The sequence below is a fragment of the Bipolaris sorokiniana genome, assembly GCF_000338995.1.
Source record: "Bipolaris sorokiniana ND90Pr unplaced genomic scaffold COCSAscaffold_9, whole genome shotgun sequence".
Lineage (NCBI taxonomy): Eukaryota > Fungi > Ascomycota > Dothideomycetes > Pleosporales > Pleosporaceae > Bipolaris > Bipolaris sorokiniana.
This window is the reverse complement of record NW_006911903.1, coordinates 1,001,789-1,018,183: the sequence shown is the minus strand read 5'-3', so window position 1 is coordinate 1,018,183 and position 16,395 is coordinate 1,001,789. Positions and strand designations below refer to the sequence as shown.

Here is a 16,395-nt window from a genome sequence, read left to right as displayed (position 1 = left end):
GGGATGTCTAGGGTGAGCTCATGTAAGTGAAGGCTGCTTGGCAGTGACGACTGAGCACTCGTGAGGAAGGAACGTCCATGAACATGTCTTTCACTCGTGTAAAGTATTCAAATACCTTTCCAAGGTTGAGACTACCTACAAAAAGAATTGGCGCTTGTCTATTCACAAATATGTCATATTCACATATTCGTGGCTCCGATAAACACGCTCCAAACAACATATTCAGCGTTCAATCGTAAACAAACATTGTCCCCAGGTCATGTGTCATTATCTTCAATGAGATCGTCCATAGACCAAGTGCAGACACCCGCGCCATCTCTTGTCCAAAATAAGTGGCACAATATTTGACACGTGTGTCGTTTATCAGGGTACACCAACACGCAGTCAAACGATATCCGTATCTTATGCCGGACATTTGTATCCAGATTGCATAAGCCCCCTCGCGTAAATATCACAACGCTTTTGTTTATGCCCTACGAGTCCGACTTCATCGTTCCGCAAAGCGAACAGGTCCACCATTGGTTTTCCTGTAATTAATCAGCAACACAATTCATACAAACTGTATTCTAGGAATAACCTTACCATGAAGGTCCCGCACTCGAGACAATTCCAGCCTATCCTACCTCTTGCAGGTTCAAACGGTGTGGCACCCTGCCCCCGCAGTCCAGACTGCGGCGGTGGTTTGGGTAGAGTAGGTACCGTATATGATGATGCGAAGCGTTTATGTTCTGGTATGGGCTGAGGTGGCTGTTCGAGGCCACAGGCACCACAAGCAAGATAGTCGAGTGGGTTGTGTAGTGTGCATTGCGGACACGCCCACTTATTCGGGTCAGTGGGAAACGTGACAGACTGCTGTGGCGGAGATGGTCGCGGTGGTGTAGGGGGAAGACGCTTATTCCGTCGTTGCTCTTCATCGTACGAAATAAGGCGCGAGGGTGTCCTTGCGGATGTTGAAGGGGTACGTGTTAGTGCTTTTGATGACGTTTGCGCGGTTGATCGTGGTAGAGGTCGGCCTGGAAGAGGATAGGTTGTGCTGCGTGTAGGGTGAAATTGAGTTGGTGGAGCTGGCGAGGTGCTAGGGGAAGGTGGTGCACTGTCGAACTGCAGTCCGTTTTGAGGATCCCAACTTAGCCCACCGTTTCCAGTCGGGGCGCCTAATCTCTGCATTTCCTCGTCATACATGAGATCTTGCAAGGCTTGAGCAATCGCCCAATCATTGGCATCATCTTGCTCAGCGGTGGTGCGAAATCTGTCCTGCTCTTGCTGATTGACCTGGTTGACTAGCCGTTGAGTCTCAGAACTTCCGCTTGCACAACCTTCGGTGATGCTGTTTCTGCGTGAGGCCGCGTCTGCGATGACCTTACGCATATCAACGCCGCGTGCTGTAGGTCGCGAACCGCCTAAGCGATGCCCTCCTGCATTGGCGTCGGTCGACGTCCGTCGCTTCTCAGCAGCGATCCGAGCCTGGCGGCGCATCTCGTCGAGCGGTATGCGTCTACCGCCGAGTTTTTGGCCTTGCGTCAGGAATCCCTCACCAGTGTAACCCTTCATAAGAAGAGACTGATGCTCCTCTCGAAGTTCGTTCCAGAGATTGTTGAAGTCGACATTGTGAGGGCCAATGACTATGTGGCAGAGTTCATGCAGTAAGGTATCTGTGACTTGCTCCAGGGACAGGAACTGCCTGGAATCATAGTGATATCTCAGCCGGATCAGGATTCTCTCTGTGCGGTTGATATTCAGGCCTGGGAGCTAGTCAGTCGAGTATTTCGGGGCGGCTTCCGCCCTCCTACCTAGCAGCTGAGGCTCGTCAGGAAGGAACTCGGCAAGTATTCCAACCTTCCAGCCTCGTTTCCTCATCATGGGCTTGACCATGGACGCAGCCTTACGGAGCGTATGCAGCGCCTCGCCATCTCGTGGAAGGTGTTTCAGGTGCTCATAGGCATCGAAATGCGCATCAATTTCCCTCATCGTGTGGCGATGTTCCTACAAGTCAAGACCGTGCACTTTGGGTTGTTGATGGGTCGTCCTTGGATGTAGCGCAGGGTCCTCTCTTTCGTTGTGCTGGCAGCGAATCTTGATCAAGTGAATGCAAACAGCCCCTGAAGGGGCGAAGGAGCAGATGAATTAAAAAAGCCAAGATTGCTAGGAAAGGGCTTGACGATACCGACAGCCACGTAAGCAGTTCACGCGTTGCTCTTGGTGGTTGACGACGACGATAGCGCCGGACGGAGTCATTCTGTGCCACCAGGCACGGCTATTTACAGCCTATTATTGTCTAAGCGAATGTGAAGCACGAGCGAGTGCAGATAAGGCCTGCAGCTGCAGGCCTATAAAAGGGACCGTGTCCACGAGAGAGAGAACGGTGGCGCAAAAGCCACTGGCCCTCACGTGCGACCGTGTCCAGGATGATTGCGCGAGTCATTGGCTGGCTTGACGTAGTGCATTTGCGTGCTTGCGACGACCTCTGGAGGCGACCTCTGCAAAGTTTGAAGCACCGCCTGTTGGAACAAGTTTGTTTTTGAACTTGGCCACGTTCTGAAACCTGCGAAAGCATGTCGAACAACGACCAGCAAGTCCTCGGCGTGGTGAGTAGGACAGAATTCGCCATCTGCTCCTAGCTGACGTATACAAAGCTGGCTGAGTACTCTAGAGACGTTCGCAACTTCACGGGATCAATATGGGACGCAACAGATGCGCATTTTGCACATGTAGCTGGCTATATTAAAAAGAGCCTCCCCGAGACATGGCTTCCGGAGCGCGCGCGACCGCGGCCACCACCTCCACCCCCGCATCCCATTGCTGGCGCCTACCTATATCGCCTCCAGGACTGGGTCCTCAGGCACCGCGCTTTAACGGCCGCCATTGTTGCATTCTGTGCGACTGGAGGGTTTTTGGTATGGCAAGAGCAGAAGCGGTACAACCGTAAGCGCAGAGCAAAACGAGCGGGCAATGGGGCGAGGATGGAAGTTGTAGGTGAGTATGCGACACAGTCGAGCCTAGTTGGAGGACGGAGCTGACAGGCACAGTCCTCGCCGGACCGCCAAATTCGCCCATTGTACGATCGCTATCGCTCGATCTTGAGCGACGCGGCTTCATTGTATACATTGTATGCTCCAATATGGACGAGGAGCAACAAGTTCTAGGCGAGTCAAGGGCCGACGTGCGGCCACTGCACTTGGACGTAGTCGACACAATGGGCACACAAGAGGCCATGAGGCGTTTCAATGAGCTTCTCACCAAACCGCATGTCGCCTTTTCCGGGGCAACCCCGCATAACCTTAATCTGCGCGGTGTTGTTCTGGTTCCTGACTTGATTTACCCTACTGGCCCTGTAGAGACGGTTAGTCCTGAGCTCTGGTCGGATGCGCTCAACGCCAAAGTGCTCAACACGATTGCAGTGACGCAAGCGTTGCTGCCGACAGTGTGTGAATTCAAGTCGCGCGTCCTTATGCTCACACCGAGCATCATTGCGTCATTGCGGCCGCCGTTCCATAGCGTGGAGACGACGATTGTCAGCGCACTCGAAGGGTTCCTGGCGTCGCTCAGAGGCGAGCTGGGTACCCTTGGCATCGAGGTGTTGCAATTTCATCTCGGAACATTCGATCTGACAAACGTGGGCCCCAAACATCATGTGCAGTCGCGGTCGATCGGCAGCCCACATGCTTGGCCAGCAACGACGAGAGCGTTATACGCAAGCAATTTCGAGGCCCAAGCACGCGTCGCGCAGAGCCACGGCCTGCTCAACCAAAGCGGCAGCTCAGTTCGGGAGCTACACAATGGCGTGTTCGATGCGCTCACACAGCGAAGACCGCAAAAAGTATGGCGTGTTGGGCGTGGAAGTGTCACGTATGATCTGGTGGGCAACTGGGTGCCTCGTGGGCTCATAGGGTGGATGATGGGCTTGAAGCGCGTGGCTCTCGACACTGCATCCAAGCCGCGGCTAGAGGACAGCGTACAACTACAGTGCTGGGAGAAGGTCGATGCGGTCGCCTAGACGGAACGGCATACGAACAGTCTGGGGTGACAGGATGCAGGTGCATGGCAGATGGCGTGTGGAGGGAAGTTTGATGACTATCCACGTCATAGTCGGACTGTGCTTGCGGGAGCTACAGGGCGCCATGGCACCGGTGTGGACAGTGAAATTGCAGCGCACACGTGTGTTGTTATTTTTTTTCCAGCATGTGTGCGCGGTGTTAGGTAATGGCGGATGAGCGATGGATTGAGTTTCCCTCAGCATTGGAGGAGCAGCGAAATGAAACCCGGGTTGGAGAAGGGGATGAGCTTGGCGGCGCCCCTGCAGGGAGCAAGTAAGCAGGCACAGGTGAGCAGACACAGGTAAGCAGGCACAGGTGGTGGGTTAGTAGCGAGGCGAGCAGTGACAGCCGGGCCCCTTGTGTATAGTTTAGACGGGCTATTGTCTAGAAATCTCAGCTCTCGACATCGGGCGTTGCAAGAACAGTGGTTCGCAGGATGGGCAGCAATTTAAATGAGCAAAAAAGTTCTGGACCGTGACATGGTCCTCGGGTGCGCGGGAGCAAATGAGCAGCGGCAAGGAGTGTGCGACGACGGCATTTTTGCAGTACTAATGATTATTGGCGGCCGTGGCCCAAAGCGGCCGCGAGCCGACCAAGGGCGACTACGCGTGGTGCTAGTGAAACGAGGCAGTCGGAGCCGTGGGTGTCGTGTCGCAGGTGTGGTGGTGGGGGTTTGGCAATGAGTGAGACTGTGTGCGGCATGGGGGCCTGATGGTGGTGGCAGTAGTGGCAGTGGTGGTGGTCGTAGTGTAGGTGGTTAATTGACCATGATGGGACGGTATGCGATGCAAATAGCATCATGATGCTCATATCGTATAGACGACGGCCTACTGCACGCTACACCCCAAGTACATTGCCGTGGTCATGCAGCAATAGGGAAGGCGGCGCGAAATGTCAATAGTGAGGGCCGTATAGGGCGGCTGTGGTGGCGTCGTGTCACGCTTCACGGCGACTGGGGGGCGACGGTGGCGCAGAGACCACACCGTTGTCGATGCAGGGCCGATTCGTAGTAGCGCGCCCAATTGGTGACGGCTTTGGCTCCCACTCTCGCACCGGGCTCCACCGCGGGTTTCAGGAGGTGTAGGTTTGGCTATTATTGCCCTGCAACAACTGCCAGATACACTACACTACAATACCCACCCTCGCCCCGACTCTCCAGACCACCCTCGCCTCCCGCCCGGTCTTTCTCGACGCCTGCCGCCGTCGTATCCGCTCCTTCGCGCTGCTCCCGCTGAGCCCTCGAGTCCTGCCCGTCCATGATCGCGTCACATCTCTCTGCTCCTCCTCCCCTGCAGGCACAGCCGCCGCCATCGCCATCGCCAGCCTGCTAGAGTACTACCTATTAGATTTGCCCGATTCGAGGCGGCGCGCATGACAGCCCGGCCTCATCAGCCCTTTGCTGCCGATTCCATGCACCACCCCTGCTGAATTGCCTGTCCTTTGCTCACTGCTCACTCCTTCCCGCCTTTACATACCATGGCAAACCGGCAGCAGCGCCCGGGCGGCCTCGACCTCCGCTCCCAGTCGTTTGACCCTTCTACCACTTCTACTTCTAACAACGCCGGCTTCTACGCAAACACCAACAACAGCAGCTCTGGTTTCGGCAACATCGCCACCGCCAGCGCCAGCATGAGCAATCTGTCGCTCATATCTGACCTACCAAGCCCACGCACTGGCGAAGCGCCCCCCGCTCTCTCTCCCCTCGACGCCCTCGCCCTCCAGGGCAGACTGCTCGCAAAGCGCTTCGAGCAGCAGGACAAGACTGGCCGTCGCCTCAGCCGATTGGCCCCTCTCACCATCCAGAATGAGTTTGGCAACCGCCCTGGATACTTTTCCTCTCTCTCAAACTCGACCGCCAACTCGCCCAATGAAGATGCAGGTTCATTCAAGTCCCCACGGCCCGAGCCGTCTCCGCGCCAGGAAGTCATGGAGAGGCACAAGTCTTGCTACCCCCAGTTCGGCAACGATGAGTTAGAGCCCCAGTATGCCGTCGGCCCTCTGCAGAGCCCTATGGCCACTATCGCAGAGGCCAGTCCTGCCACTCCACTCCGCGGCTACTTTGATATTCCCAGGTCCCACTCACCTGAATCTGTCGAGCCTCAGTTTGGACTCCGCGAAGCCACGCCCGTCACTCCCAATGTCCCGGCTCCAACCTCGCAAATGTTCTTGAGCCCGCAAAGAAAACCATCCGGTGACTCGCAGCATCAGTCGCCGCACAACCGATCCAATCTGCACCCACCCCGATCATCCAGCTCTTTGCGCTCCAATCGCTCCCCACGCCTGTCACCCAGCGTCAGGTCTGTACAGGGTGACTGCTACGGTGAGGTTGAAGACATGTCGTTGAGCGGATCATACGACTCTCTGCACCAGAACCGTAACCTGTCTCCCAGCTCCAGCGTGTCTAGAGCCCATTCCCCCGTCGCTCCTGCTGCGGCACAGAACATGTCTCGATCACCATCGGCAGCATCTGATTATTCTGTCGGCAGCGCAAACCTCCCACGCCCAGCCTACAACTTCTCAAGACCAATGAGTCGTGGAGGCTCACGCCCATCGCTGGATGTTAGGTCCACCGACGGACCGTCACGCCAGGCGTCGGACGACAGTGCGTACATGAGACCCTCTTTTGACAATCAACTCCGACAACAAGATTCGAACGATGCGCCCCTTGCAAACTACGCTAACGAGACCGTCCACACACCCGTGAGCATGGCTAGCGAGGACTTTCGACGATCGGGCGATTTCACTAACAATCCGGTACCATCGTACACTTATACCAAGTTCAACCTTCCTCGCGGCAGGCCTGTTGATCGTCGGTCTGTCGGCGTTGAGGACTTCCTCAACAGCCAAATTAAGTGGGATCAGCCCAAACAAGCCAACCAGGCTCAGGCCCGTCCACCCTCACCTGAGTCGCCGCCGCGTTCTTTTAACCACGGCGCGCCCTCTCTTACATCTAGCAACAGCACAATCCGCCCTCGAACTGCCGGCTCTACTAGCGACTTGACTCCCCAACAACATTGCGACATGGGCATCGAACTTCACGAAGCAGGCGAGCTCCTGAAATCCACTTATCATCTCCGTCTTGCAGCCCGCGCTGGTCTTCCCGAAGCCATGTTCTGGTATGGCCTAGCTTGCCGACATGGCTGGGGTATGCGCGAGAACAAGGCCGAAGCACTGCAGTGGCTGCGACGCGCCGTCGACTCTGGACACCTGGAAATCGCCGACGACGAAGATCAGACGAAGAACGGCCAGCCTACTGATCAGTTGAAGAAGAAGAAGCACCGCGCCCAGTATGCAGTAGCCATCTACGAGCTTGGCAAATGTTACGGTAACGGCTGGGGATGCCCCCAGGATAAGTCGCTTGCTCTCCGTTGCTACGAGATTGCCGGCAACTGGGGCGACGCAGATGCTCTCGTCGAAGCCGGCTACTGCTATGCTGAAGGTGTTGGCTGCAAAAAGAACATGAAGATAGCTGCCAAATTCTACCGCGCAGCTGAGGCCAAGGGTGTCAGCATGGTTGGCAACAGCTGGATCTACAAGGACAAATACATGGACGACGGTTCCTCTGCCTCGGACGCGCGCTCAGTCCGATCCGGCCGCTCTACCACCAAGGACCACTCTGAGAAGAAAACTCGCGACAAGAGCAGGACTCGCGCCATCTTCAGCCGCAAGAAGAGCGTTGGGACTTAGTCTTGATTATTCTCTCTCCACTCACCATCATCATCATCCTCCTCCTCCTCCTCGCACTATACCTCGTAAATGTGTCCACGACTATTTTCATATGCGTTTGGCGACGGCGTCTAGGCGTAGCGACTCGGGTTTGTCTGATTTTTAGTCTTTCATACTTTGAGAGGCGCGTGTTTCGTGGCCCTCCGGTGTCTCTACTCTGCCTTGTCGCTTTTGGTTTCCAAAATGTTTTCCATCTCGTTTTCTCTTTCATTTCTCTTTTTTTTCCTTTTTTTCCTCTCTGTTATATTCACGAATGAACCTCGCCTGGTGCTTGGGCTTGAACACATTTCTCGTGGCTTGAAAACATGCTGCATCTTACTTACTATACCTGTGTGTATGTGTGTGAATGTTTGAAATATTCATTCGCCACATGACATTAAGTTCGAAATATCTCTCTTCGATACCTTGAACATACCTGTTTTTGCTCTCTGGTTTTTTCCTTTCCTTGCGATTGTCTTTTCTCTCTTTTCATTTTCATTTTCCTTCTCTCTTATTTCCTTACTGTTCTGTTTTTTTTCCTTTGTTTATACCACTGTTGCGTTATTTCGGTCTACGGGACCTTTCTATTTTTCCTTGTGTTTTTTAAAAAGACGGGAAGAGGGAAAGGCTTCGAGAAAAATCATCCTTTCCCCCTTTTCTCTTTTGCCTTATATGTTAAAATCTAATACCCGAACTTGGGGGAGAGCTCTGGTGGAAATACCTGGCTAGACTCCCTTGTTGGTGTTGTAGGGGGCGTCGACAATGGGAGAACTTGGTTTGAAATTTTCCTTGTATCATCGGATTGTCATTGTCTGGGGTGGGGGAAGGTGGGCAAAGGTAGGCAAACATGAACACCTTACTGTGTGTGTGTTTGGCATGGGTTGGATTGGGTCAGGTTTAGGGGAGTGTACGATAAGGTTCCGCGTGAAAACGGTGCTTTGCGACTTCCTTTTTTTTCCCTGTCTTGTATGTAGGAAATACCAAAGAGGAAGATTTCAGATGACTGTAACTGGTCACTATCTTCTTGCCAAATACCTTGTATCTTCTGGGTGAGTTGATGTTACGTCTACATGGAGCAGTGAGTTTTCTTCGGGACACCAAAATTTTTTCACCACGATGCCAAGGAATCCGCAAGGTTGAGAGTTTAAATATCTGTCCTTAGAAACCAAAAAGAATCTCCTAGAATTTTGAACACCGTTTTGGTATTTGAACTAAATTTCTTTCGAATTTCTAACCTGCAGGAATGAGTTTGTAGGCTTTGGCGCCAAAGAAGCTTTCTTAACCACTAACTTCACTAATTCTGAGCCACTTTAGAAAACCACCGTATAGTCAATACACTCCAATTACATGTGGATCACTTTTACGATGTACACATGCATGTTCACAACTGACAAACACACAATCGACAACGAAACAAGAGCAGGCAACGTAGATATTCACAGTTTGCTCATTTGCAACAGCCCAACTGGCACTACTACATATATACACTCTCCCCCTCCCTTCTTTCACCTCCCTCCCTTCTCCTTCCGCATCACCCATCTAACACTTGGAGTTGGTCTGGGTAGCAAGCGCCAGCTTCCATGGCAGCGCATTGTACGTTCCCGAAGCATTAGGATCAATACCCTGGTACAGGTACCTCATCTCACACGGGCGAACCTGCAGCCTCTGGTCGACATTCGTGCGGATCAGCTCGCCGTGCGACAAGCTCTGGGACCAGCGTCCACCGGGGAACTGCGTGTTGGCGGCACCAAGGAAGGGAGTCTGCTGGGAGGCGGCAAGAGGAGTCCACTTGTCGCTAGTGAGCGACTGCGTAGTCCAGGAGCGGAAGTAGCGCAGACCACCGGGTGAGTTGCCGGTGCCGATGCACTCGACAACAAGGAGGTAGGTGTTGGTGTTTGCAATGTTGTAGACGGTTGCGGCTTCGAAGAGGTCGTTCTTGTTGTCCTTGAGGGTCACAACGGGCTCGTTCATGCCGCGCGGGAACTGGGAGACGGGCGTTTGGCTGCGGTAGAGGCCGCCGTTGTCGTCGGATGAGTACAGGTGGCAGAGGGCGGTGTCGCAGATGACCCACATGTCGACCCAGAAGCCGGTGGATCCTAGGCCATTTTGGATCGTCTTGGGGGTGCCGTTGGGGTAGAAGACTTGTGGGGCGGTCCAGCCTCGTGGGTTGGAAATGTCGGGGTTGGTGCTGTATGCTGCATTGCCGTTTTGGTAGACGAGGTACCAAAGCTTCTGGGGGGCGAAGTAGACTTTTGGGGAGTTAGTATCATATGTACCTATTTTTTTGGGGAAGGACAAAGAGGGAAAAACGTACAGACTTGAGGAGCAGCACGGTAACCTGTGCCGATACCTGACTGGTCGAGGTAGAAGAATGGTGCCTGGTTGGCCCTGCTAAAATCGGTAAAGTTGAAGTAGACTAGGTTGTAGCCCTCTGCCTTGGCCGTGCTGGCAAAGACATGGTATACACCGTTATTCTGGATAATCGTCGGGTCCTTGATACCCTGGATTTGACGGCTGTCCTGCTTGGGCGACACAAGGACGCCGCTGGATGACCAGGTGAAGGTTTTGGGGAGACCGCCGGTGTTCTGGCGCGTTTCGAGAGCAGCGTGCTCATGCAGAGGGAGACTGCGGGCTAGAACTGAGGCTGCAAAGGCAGCGCCGGCGAGAAGGAAAGAGCGCATCGCTGCTTTGTTCTTGTTTCAGTAGGCGATGATCCAACTTTCACGTCGATAGAAAGTAATTCGTCGATCCTTTATATACTCGGTAGTCGATTGCCCGGGGCACGAAAAGCTGGGGTATGCCTATGTGGGTCCGGGGATTAGTCTTCTTGCAGATGGGGTAATATAAACGTGGTTTGCACTCCATAGTTTTTCCGTCTTCGCTGGCGTGCTTTTTCCCTTCCAAGCACTATTCCCCTCCGTTTAGCGTGTCTGTGTGTGGTGCGCTAGTATGTTCAGGCTGTTATCGCCTGAGAAGATGGGTCGGTGGGAAATCATTCAATTCCTAGTATTGTAGAAGGTCAAGAAGTTGTCTTTACATTGAATTTATTACACCGAGGTAATTGGATGGAGTTTCCTTGTATGATGCAATCAAACTCTGCCCTGTATCTTGGTAGGTGGAATGTCTCGACTGTAAGAACGTTATCCATCCCCGGCACATCGGTTCGAGAGCAATATGAAAAGCCATAGAAGCTGCTAAACGGCACTTTCTCTGGATATTGAGCGATCTGGAGTTGTGTTAGTCTTACAACATCCCCTGCTAGTGACCCACATTATGCACTTTAGCCTTCTACTGTCATTCGTAGTGTCATTTGTCGCGCAGCTCACATCCTCACTCCAATCGCTCTAGATGAAACACAAAGTTGGTTGCGAGAATCAAGGACGTTGGCGTTGCTGATACTCTCCAACTTTAGAGTTCTTCATCAGTAACTCTGTTGTGCTTGTGCTGTCGCAACTTTCATTCCCCACGTCGGTCTTTGGGCCACCGGGCCGGGGAAACACTAAACTTCTTGAGACGGAAAAACTGTACATCGAACCGCATTTCATCCGGTGGTTAACAATCTAGGGATGGTCATGAGCACTATTGTATGTATAGCAAGCGCACGCCTGGCAGGCTTGGTGCATGTTTATGGAAAGATGCCTTGGCCATTGTGCTTGGCGCGCACGTGGTCTTACGTCAATTGTGCTCATTGTAGTATTGATCATTTAAACTTTGTGTAGCTTCGAATGAATGCACCTGCAGGTCCCCAGCCCACATTCCTGGCCATTAGTAGAATCGGTATAGGTCTCATAATTCAAGGGCACCAGCCGGATGGCCAGGGAGCTATTATCCACCATCCGAGTACTCATAATGGATCAAAAAGCCAGGCCGTGTTCTTTGGGACAATAAAGTCTGGATACTTTGCACTGCGAAAGTGTTCATTTGTATTGAGACTGTGCATGCATACCATTTATCATGTCATGGTAGTCTACTTATTGGCTGGGGTTAGTGCTTCGGTATGGCGTTCTATGCTGACCACCAAACAGCAACTTTGTGCATTGCATCTTCTTGTGCTTTTCTCAATATCTGTTTTCGATATGCCACTGACTAGCAGTATCGCACAAATGACGGGATTGGTGCAAATACTCTCAAGGTTGTCGTATTGCCTTCAAAACACCGCTACGTGTTTCAAGCCATCTTCCGAATCTGACCACAGTAGTTTAGATCACTCACAGCACTGACGACTGAACGCCACAAGAAGTACAACTCATAGTACACCAGCCTGGTGATTTCTGGCAGTCTCTGCTCCAGATTTCTCTTGCTTCGGGCTCCGTTGGTGCTGTGCCGACGGTTGCATATGGCTAGTCTCCTAGCCAAGTTATTTTCGCAAATGCACGTGTTGTTGCTGATGAAATCAAACTCAATAAAAATTTAACTCGAATGCCGGCATGGGCATGAATCGTTTTGAACAAGTTCATCTTGTACGCGGCTCAACGGTTGAGGTGTTCAATCAGAATCTGGATTGTCATAAAAAGATTCTGGTTGTTGTCAGTATATGTCAGAATGAGATTTCACTGGCACTTAGATTTCTTAGCCAAGAGGGCATTCAAAAGCTCTTTATAGTAACGTATCGTATTAGCTCGAATGCGGGACAGGATGAGTATCACATGTTGGATCAGGGAAATAATGGCATTGTTGACGCCTTCTGGGAGAACCATCCAAGTAATGTATTTTAGCTATTCACAAAAAGGTTTTACAATCAGATCTACGTTTACGCTCCTTGCTTGGCTGGTTACTGTGCCCATAGTCAGGCTGGTATCGGATATACAACTCTAACTTGCTTATCTCATACACTTGTGCATTCGTTCCCATCACCTTCTTGAGCCACAAAGGACTTTTTGTCTTAGGATAGCGCTTAGTTACATAACAAACATCAGGATAATCACTGGATCGCTCATAGCAGTGAACCAGAGGAACCGACAGGAGGGGCCAGATCAGTGGATAATCAGAGGAGGCAGAGCAGCAGGTCGTAACAGTATTATGTAGATGAAGCAATATCGATCTTAGCTAAAATTCTCTTCAAGTCAATTTGCAGGCTATTATTGTAATATTTTGGAGTATTTCTAACCCTAGCCCTAACCCAATGGTTAGCGCTAATTCTAAACCTGACCCTGCACTTAACCCTGCCCCGAGCCTTGAACTGAACCTTACATAACCTCTTTCCCACACCCCAATAGAAGATATGGCAATAAGACGTGGAAGCTGATATTTTCCCAGGGAATCAATCTTCTTAAACAGCTTCAGACAGCCACGATAGTTAAAGATGACCTGAGTTGATACACTTAGAATTGAAAGCCTCAGGAACCGCAATATCAGCCTGTAGTTGATTGTACGCGGAAGTCAGTACACTTGAAAGAGCCCTAGTCTACTCTAGTATTCTTTGGGCGTGTTAATAGCACAAGTTTTGTTATGTACCAGCGAAGAAACGGTGCAGAGGAAGCTGATTTAGTAGCGCCATTGTTTTCACTCTTCAATAGCGATTCCACATCAAGCCAGAAGTTTTGGCCATATTGCACATCAAGCGTTGGAGACTTGCAAGATTTCCGATAAAGGCTCACTCAAAAGACCAGCCCGGCCGTCTCTAGATTGCCAGGTCTTACGAGGTAGTTTTGCATCTGCCACATCCGTCTGATGTGTGCTGGCCACAAGTGAATAAAGTTTATACCTAAGAGTTTATCTCCCAGCTGACATTCATTGGGTTTATGATGACAGACCTAGCGCTTACTTGTGCTCAGTTATGGGCAACTCTCACAACTAGTTGTTATCAGTGCTAATTGTACTGCCTGGAAAAAATCTCGGAGACTAGAGAAGAGCTTCAAGGTATTCATGACATGGTCAGCAGGTCTTAGATAAAACGACAGCCCAGTAGCGCATCTTAGTCATCGTAGAATTAGATCACTTTAGGAAATCTGATTCATCATACGTGGATATCATTATATAAAATACCTCAGCGTCCAAGTCCTACCATTTCCATTCTCCTTTCCTGGGACCAAAGTACTCGCCATCAGGAAGGACCTTGCGGACGGCTGCTCCGGCTCCGTCAAGCGTTTTACTGACGATAGTGGTGCCCCAGTAGTCGGGCATTGCGGCACCGGGAAGCTGAACGCAGAAGAAAATGAAAATGGCGCAGATGGCAAGACCGACATCCATACCAGCCGAAGTGACGTAGTTGTACTGCATCCACCAACTACGGTACCTGTCACGGATGAACTTGTTGAATATGTAGCCGATGAGAACCCACGAAAGCTGTAACCACATCAGTCTTTTATGCTCCTCACTGAAAAAAAGGAAGGGGGAGGGGGGCGGAGATTCTGATAACTTACGACATTCATGGGTGTGTATGGAGGTACGTAAGACAGGGAGGCAAAGATGAGTGGCGGACTGATTTTGCGAATGAAGCTGACCTTAGGGAACATGCGGGAAGCACCATAGACCAAGAATGGAGTACCAAAGCCCACGAGCCACATCCATTGGAGGTCCTTGTAAGTCGAGTCTCCGGAGAACAAGTGCTTGGGACCGACAGCACCCCAGATGACACTAGCGTTGTAGAAGGTCTTGATGTAGGCACATGTGAATGATCCGGATGCCAATGGGGTGCAAACATTCTTGATCGCGCCCAGAGCCCATTCGATGGTGGCGAGTTGGCACAGACAAGACCAGATGGTAGCGACAAACTGCGCGGCGAACAGCGAGCGCTGGGGAACATGCATATAGTGGCCTATCTTGAGATCCTGGCAGAAGTATAGTGCCTGAGTCATGACGATGTAACCGAATGTCTTGAACATCATCATGGCGATGGGGTGGCCTGGTTGTACGTATCCGATGATGAACTCAGTGAAGACATTGAGACCCATTTGGATGTTGGTGAAGGCTTGGATGATGCCTATGGGAATGGTCCATACGGTCGCAATCACGAGAGATAGGATGACAGAGTACCATTTCATGCCAGTAGGGTAAGCGAGAGCGGATACAAAGGCAAAGGCAGTCATAACAGCGAGCAGTGCAAGGTACCACCATGTGGGTACTGTCTTGTACTTTCGCATAATCTTCATATGAATATCATCCAGTTCACCAGATGTGGACCTCCAGCGGCGCCAGATTTCGGAACCGTGGAAGAGGTAGGTGTGGCTGACTAGTGCAGCGATACTAGCAAAGTTCAGTCCGTAGTTGAGTGCATTAGTAGGAGACAAGAATAGAGGTGAGTATGCCTCATATTTGGTAGGGTCGACAGTGTGATCAGGATTGAGAATCCTGGAGGTGTTGTAGATTTTGCTAGTGTTGTCCAGAATGCTGTTTTGCGAGATTGACACGTAATCACCATACCAAGTGTTGCTAAAGCTCAATGCTGGGATGATGATCCAGACAAAGAGAACAACCCCAATTAAAGTATTTACGTGTGCATACCATGGACTAAGTAGCGGGCTGTTAAAGAAGGAGTTGATTTGTGCCCAATCGAGAGTAAACCCGGTAAATGGGAAGCCGAGTGCAAGACCAGTGCTTTGTCCAAAGAGTTGGTTGACAACAACATTATTGGGCTTAGCCCAAGTGACCCAAGCAAAGTAGCTGAATGCAGGAATGATCAAGTCTGGGAGCCAAGACCAGATGAACATACCGATCATGACGTACATGAACATTCGGTACCGCGAGATGGACCAACCATGGGTGGTCGTAGGGTCAGTCGGCCCGTGGTCATGGAGAGCATACAAGAAACCGACATTAACGAGCGCGCCAGGCCAAATCATGGAAGCAGGTTCAACAAGAAACTTTCGGACGGAACCTGCTAGACCAAACCCAAGACATTGGGTGGACAGAGCAAAAAGCGTGTTGAAGCCCCATCCGAACTGGCTCGTGTCGAATTTGTAGAACTTGCGGAGTGAGACAACGGTGTCGACAAAGTATCCAGCGCCACCACCAAAGGCAGCATTGGCCATTGCGACGATTATGACGTGCTCCTTGACATTGAAAGGTCCTGGGTTGAGATTTCCTTTAAGTCCGAAGATGCTAAATTCCTTGTTGGGAAGGACTCTGGCGAAGAAGATACCGATCGGATATGCGATCAACAGTACAACGTAGGGGCCAATGCTGATAAGGGGATAACGCAGCAAGAAGAGCGCGTTGACTGATGAGCAGATGGTGGTCATAAGGAGACCAATGACCCATGAGCGAATGGTGCTGGCAGGAACGTCTTCATCGTAGTTCCGAACGACAGCACGGACCTGTTGTCTTGATTAGTTCCATGTGGAGGTATTTAGACATTCTTGCAACTCACTTCAGGATATGGTGAGTTCTCGATCACTTCTCCAACGAGCTTCGACTCGCCGTTTTGGTTGTGGGTCTCAGTGGCGGCATCGATCATGTCAACCGCCTCGTCTGGCAGGTTAGGGTCCCATTTGTGTTCCTGACGGAAAGCCTTTAGGCGTTGGTTTGCCTCTGCTTCGCTGATGTCGCGAATGTCCGATGCATTGTTGCTGGATGTTTCTCCATGGGAATCATTCGTTTTTTCGCTAACAGTGACGGGGTCCTTCTCGGTGTTTGATCTCTCGAAGCCCAGCCTCTTACCAAAGCCTTTGGGCGACATCTTTTTGATGTTGGGCAGGAATAGTGAACAGAGAAGATG

The 16,395-nt window shown here is 51.4% G+C and overlaps 5 protein-coding genes across 5 annotated transcripts; 2 read left to right on the top strand and 3 right to left on the bottom strand.

Moving 5' to 3' along the window:
- Positions 1-57: 57 nt before the first annotated feature.
- Positions 58-2,350, bottom strand: COCSADRAFT_120107 (uncharacterized protein). Its single transcript, XM_007703148.1, has 3 exons — positions 1,791-2,350; positions 583-1,742; positions 58-527 (listed from the first exon to the last, which is right to left on the bottom strand). Exons 1-3 carry the CDS (start codon positions 1,966-1,968, stop codon positions 474-476), a joined length of 1,392 nt encoding a protein of 463 aa, XP_007701338.1. The 5' UTR covers positions 1,969-2,350; the 3' UTR covers positions 58-473.
- A 202-nt stretch (positions 2,351-2,552) lies between these two features.
- COCSADRAFT_172474 (uncharacterized protein) lies at positions 2,553-3,994 on the top strand (the record flags this gene model as incomplete). The annotated part of the gene is made up of 3 exons (XM_007703147.1): positions 2,553-2,585; positions 2,634-2,973; positions 3,027-3,994. 3 exons carry the CDS (start codon positions 2,553-2,555, stop codon positions 3,992-3,994), a joined length of 1,341 nt encoding a protein of 446 aa, XP_007701337.1.
- A 1,407-nt stretch (positions 3,995-5,401) lies between these two features.
- On the top strand, positions 5,402-7,816 carry COCSADRAFT_337384 (uncharacterized protein). The gene has a single exon (XM_007703146.1). It carries the CDS (start codon positions 5,511-5,513, stop codon positions 7,719-7,721), a length of 2,211 nt encoding a protein of 736 aa, XP_007701336.1. The 5' UTR covers positions 5,402-5,510; the 3' UTR covers positions 7,722-7,816.
- Positions 7,817-9,111: 1,295 nt separating this feature from the next.
- Positions 9,112-10,521, bottom strand: COCSADRAFT_145203 (glycoside hydrolase family 62 protein). Its single transcript, XM_007703145.1, has 2 exons — positions 10,054-10,521; positions 9,112-9,988 (listed from the first exon to the last, which is right to left on the bottom strand). Exons 1-2 carry the CDS (start codon positions 10,418-10,420, stop codon positions 9,279-9,281), a joined length of 1,077 nt encoding a protein of 358 aa, XP_007701335.1. The 5' UTR covers positions 10,421-10,521; the 3' UTR covers positions 9,112-9,278.
- A 3,151-nt stretch (positions 10,522-13,672) lies between these two features.
- On the bottom strand, positions 13,673-16,392 carry COCSADRAFT_120094 (uncharacterized protein). The gene is made up of 3 exons (XM_007703144.1): positions 16,048-16,392; positions 14,102-15,994; positions 13,673-14,024 (listed from the first exon to the last, which is right to left on the bottom strand). The coding sequence occupies exons 1-3, from the start codon at positions 16,354-16,356 to the stop codon at positions 13,740-13,742; spliced, it is 2,487 nt and encodes an 828-aa protein (XP_007701334.1). The 5' UTR covers positions 16,357-16,392; the 3' UTR covers positions 13,673-13,739.
- Between the last annotated feature and the right edge of the window lie 3 nt (positions 16,393-16,395).

Bases quoted from the DNA above. Each gene is read 5' to 3' on its own strand.
- COCSADRAFT_120107 (XM_007703148.1), bottom strand. From the start codon at position 1,968: ATGAGGGAAATTGATGCGCATTTCGATGCCTATGAGCACCTGAAACAC. The intron at 1,743-1,790 runs GTAGGAGGGCGG...ACTAGCTCCCAG, and splicing joins TGACGAGCCTCAGCTGCTAG to GCCTGAATATCAACCGCACA. The intron at 528-582 runs GTAAGGTTATTC...GATTAATTACAG, and splicing joins TCGAGTGCGGGACCTTCATG to GAAAACCAATGGTGGACCTG.
- COCSADRAFT_337384 (XM_007703146.1), top strand. From the start codon at position 5,511: ATGGCAAACCGGCAGCAGCGCCCGGGCGGCCTCGACCTCCGCTCCCAG.
- COCSADRAFT_145203 (XM_007703145.1), bottom strand. From the start codon at position 10,420: ATGCGCTCTTTCCTTCTCGCCGGCGCTGCCTTTGCAGCCTCAGTTCTA. The intron at 9,989-10,053 runs GTACGTTTTTCC...ACTCCCCAAAAG, and splicing joins CCGTGCTGCTCCTCAAGTCT to TCTACTTCGCCCCCCAGAAG.
- COCSADRAFT_120094 (XM_007703144.1), bottom strand. From the start codon at position 16,356: ATGTCGCCCAAAGGCTTTGGTAAGAGGCTGGGCTTCGAGAGATCAAAC. The intron at 15,995-16,047 runs GTGAGTTGCAAG...TCAAGACAACAG, and splicing joins AGAACTCACCATATCCTGAA to GTCCGTGCTGTCGTTCGGAA. The intron at 14,025-14,101 runs GTAAGTTATCAG...ATGTGGTTACAG, and splicing joins CATACACACCCATGAATGTC to CTTTCGTGGGTTCTCATCGG.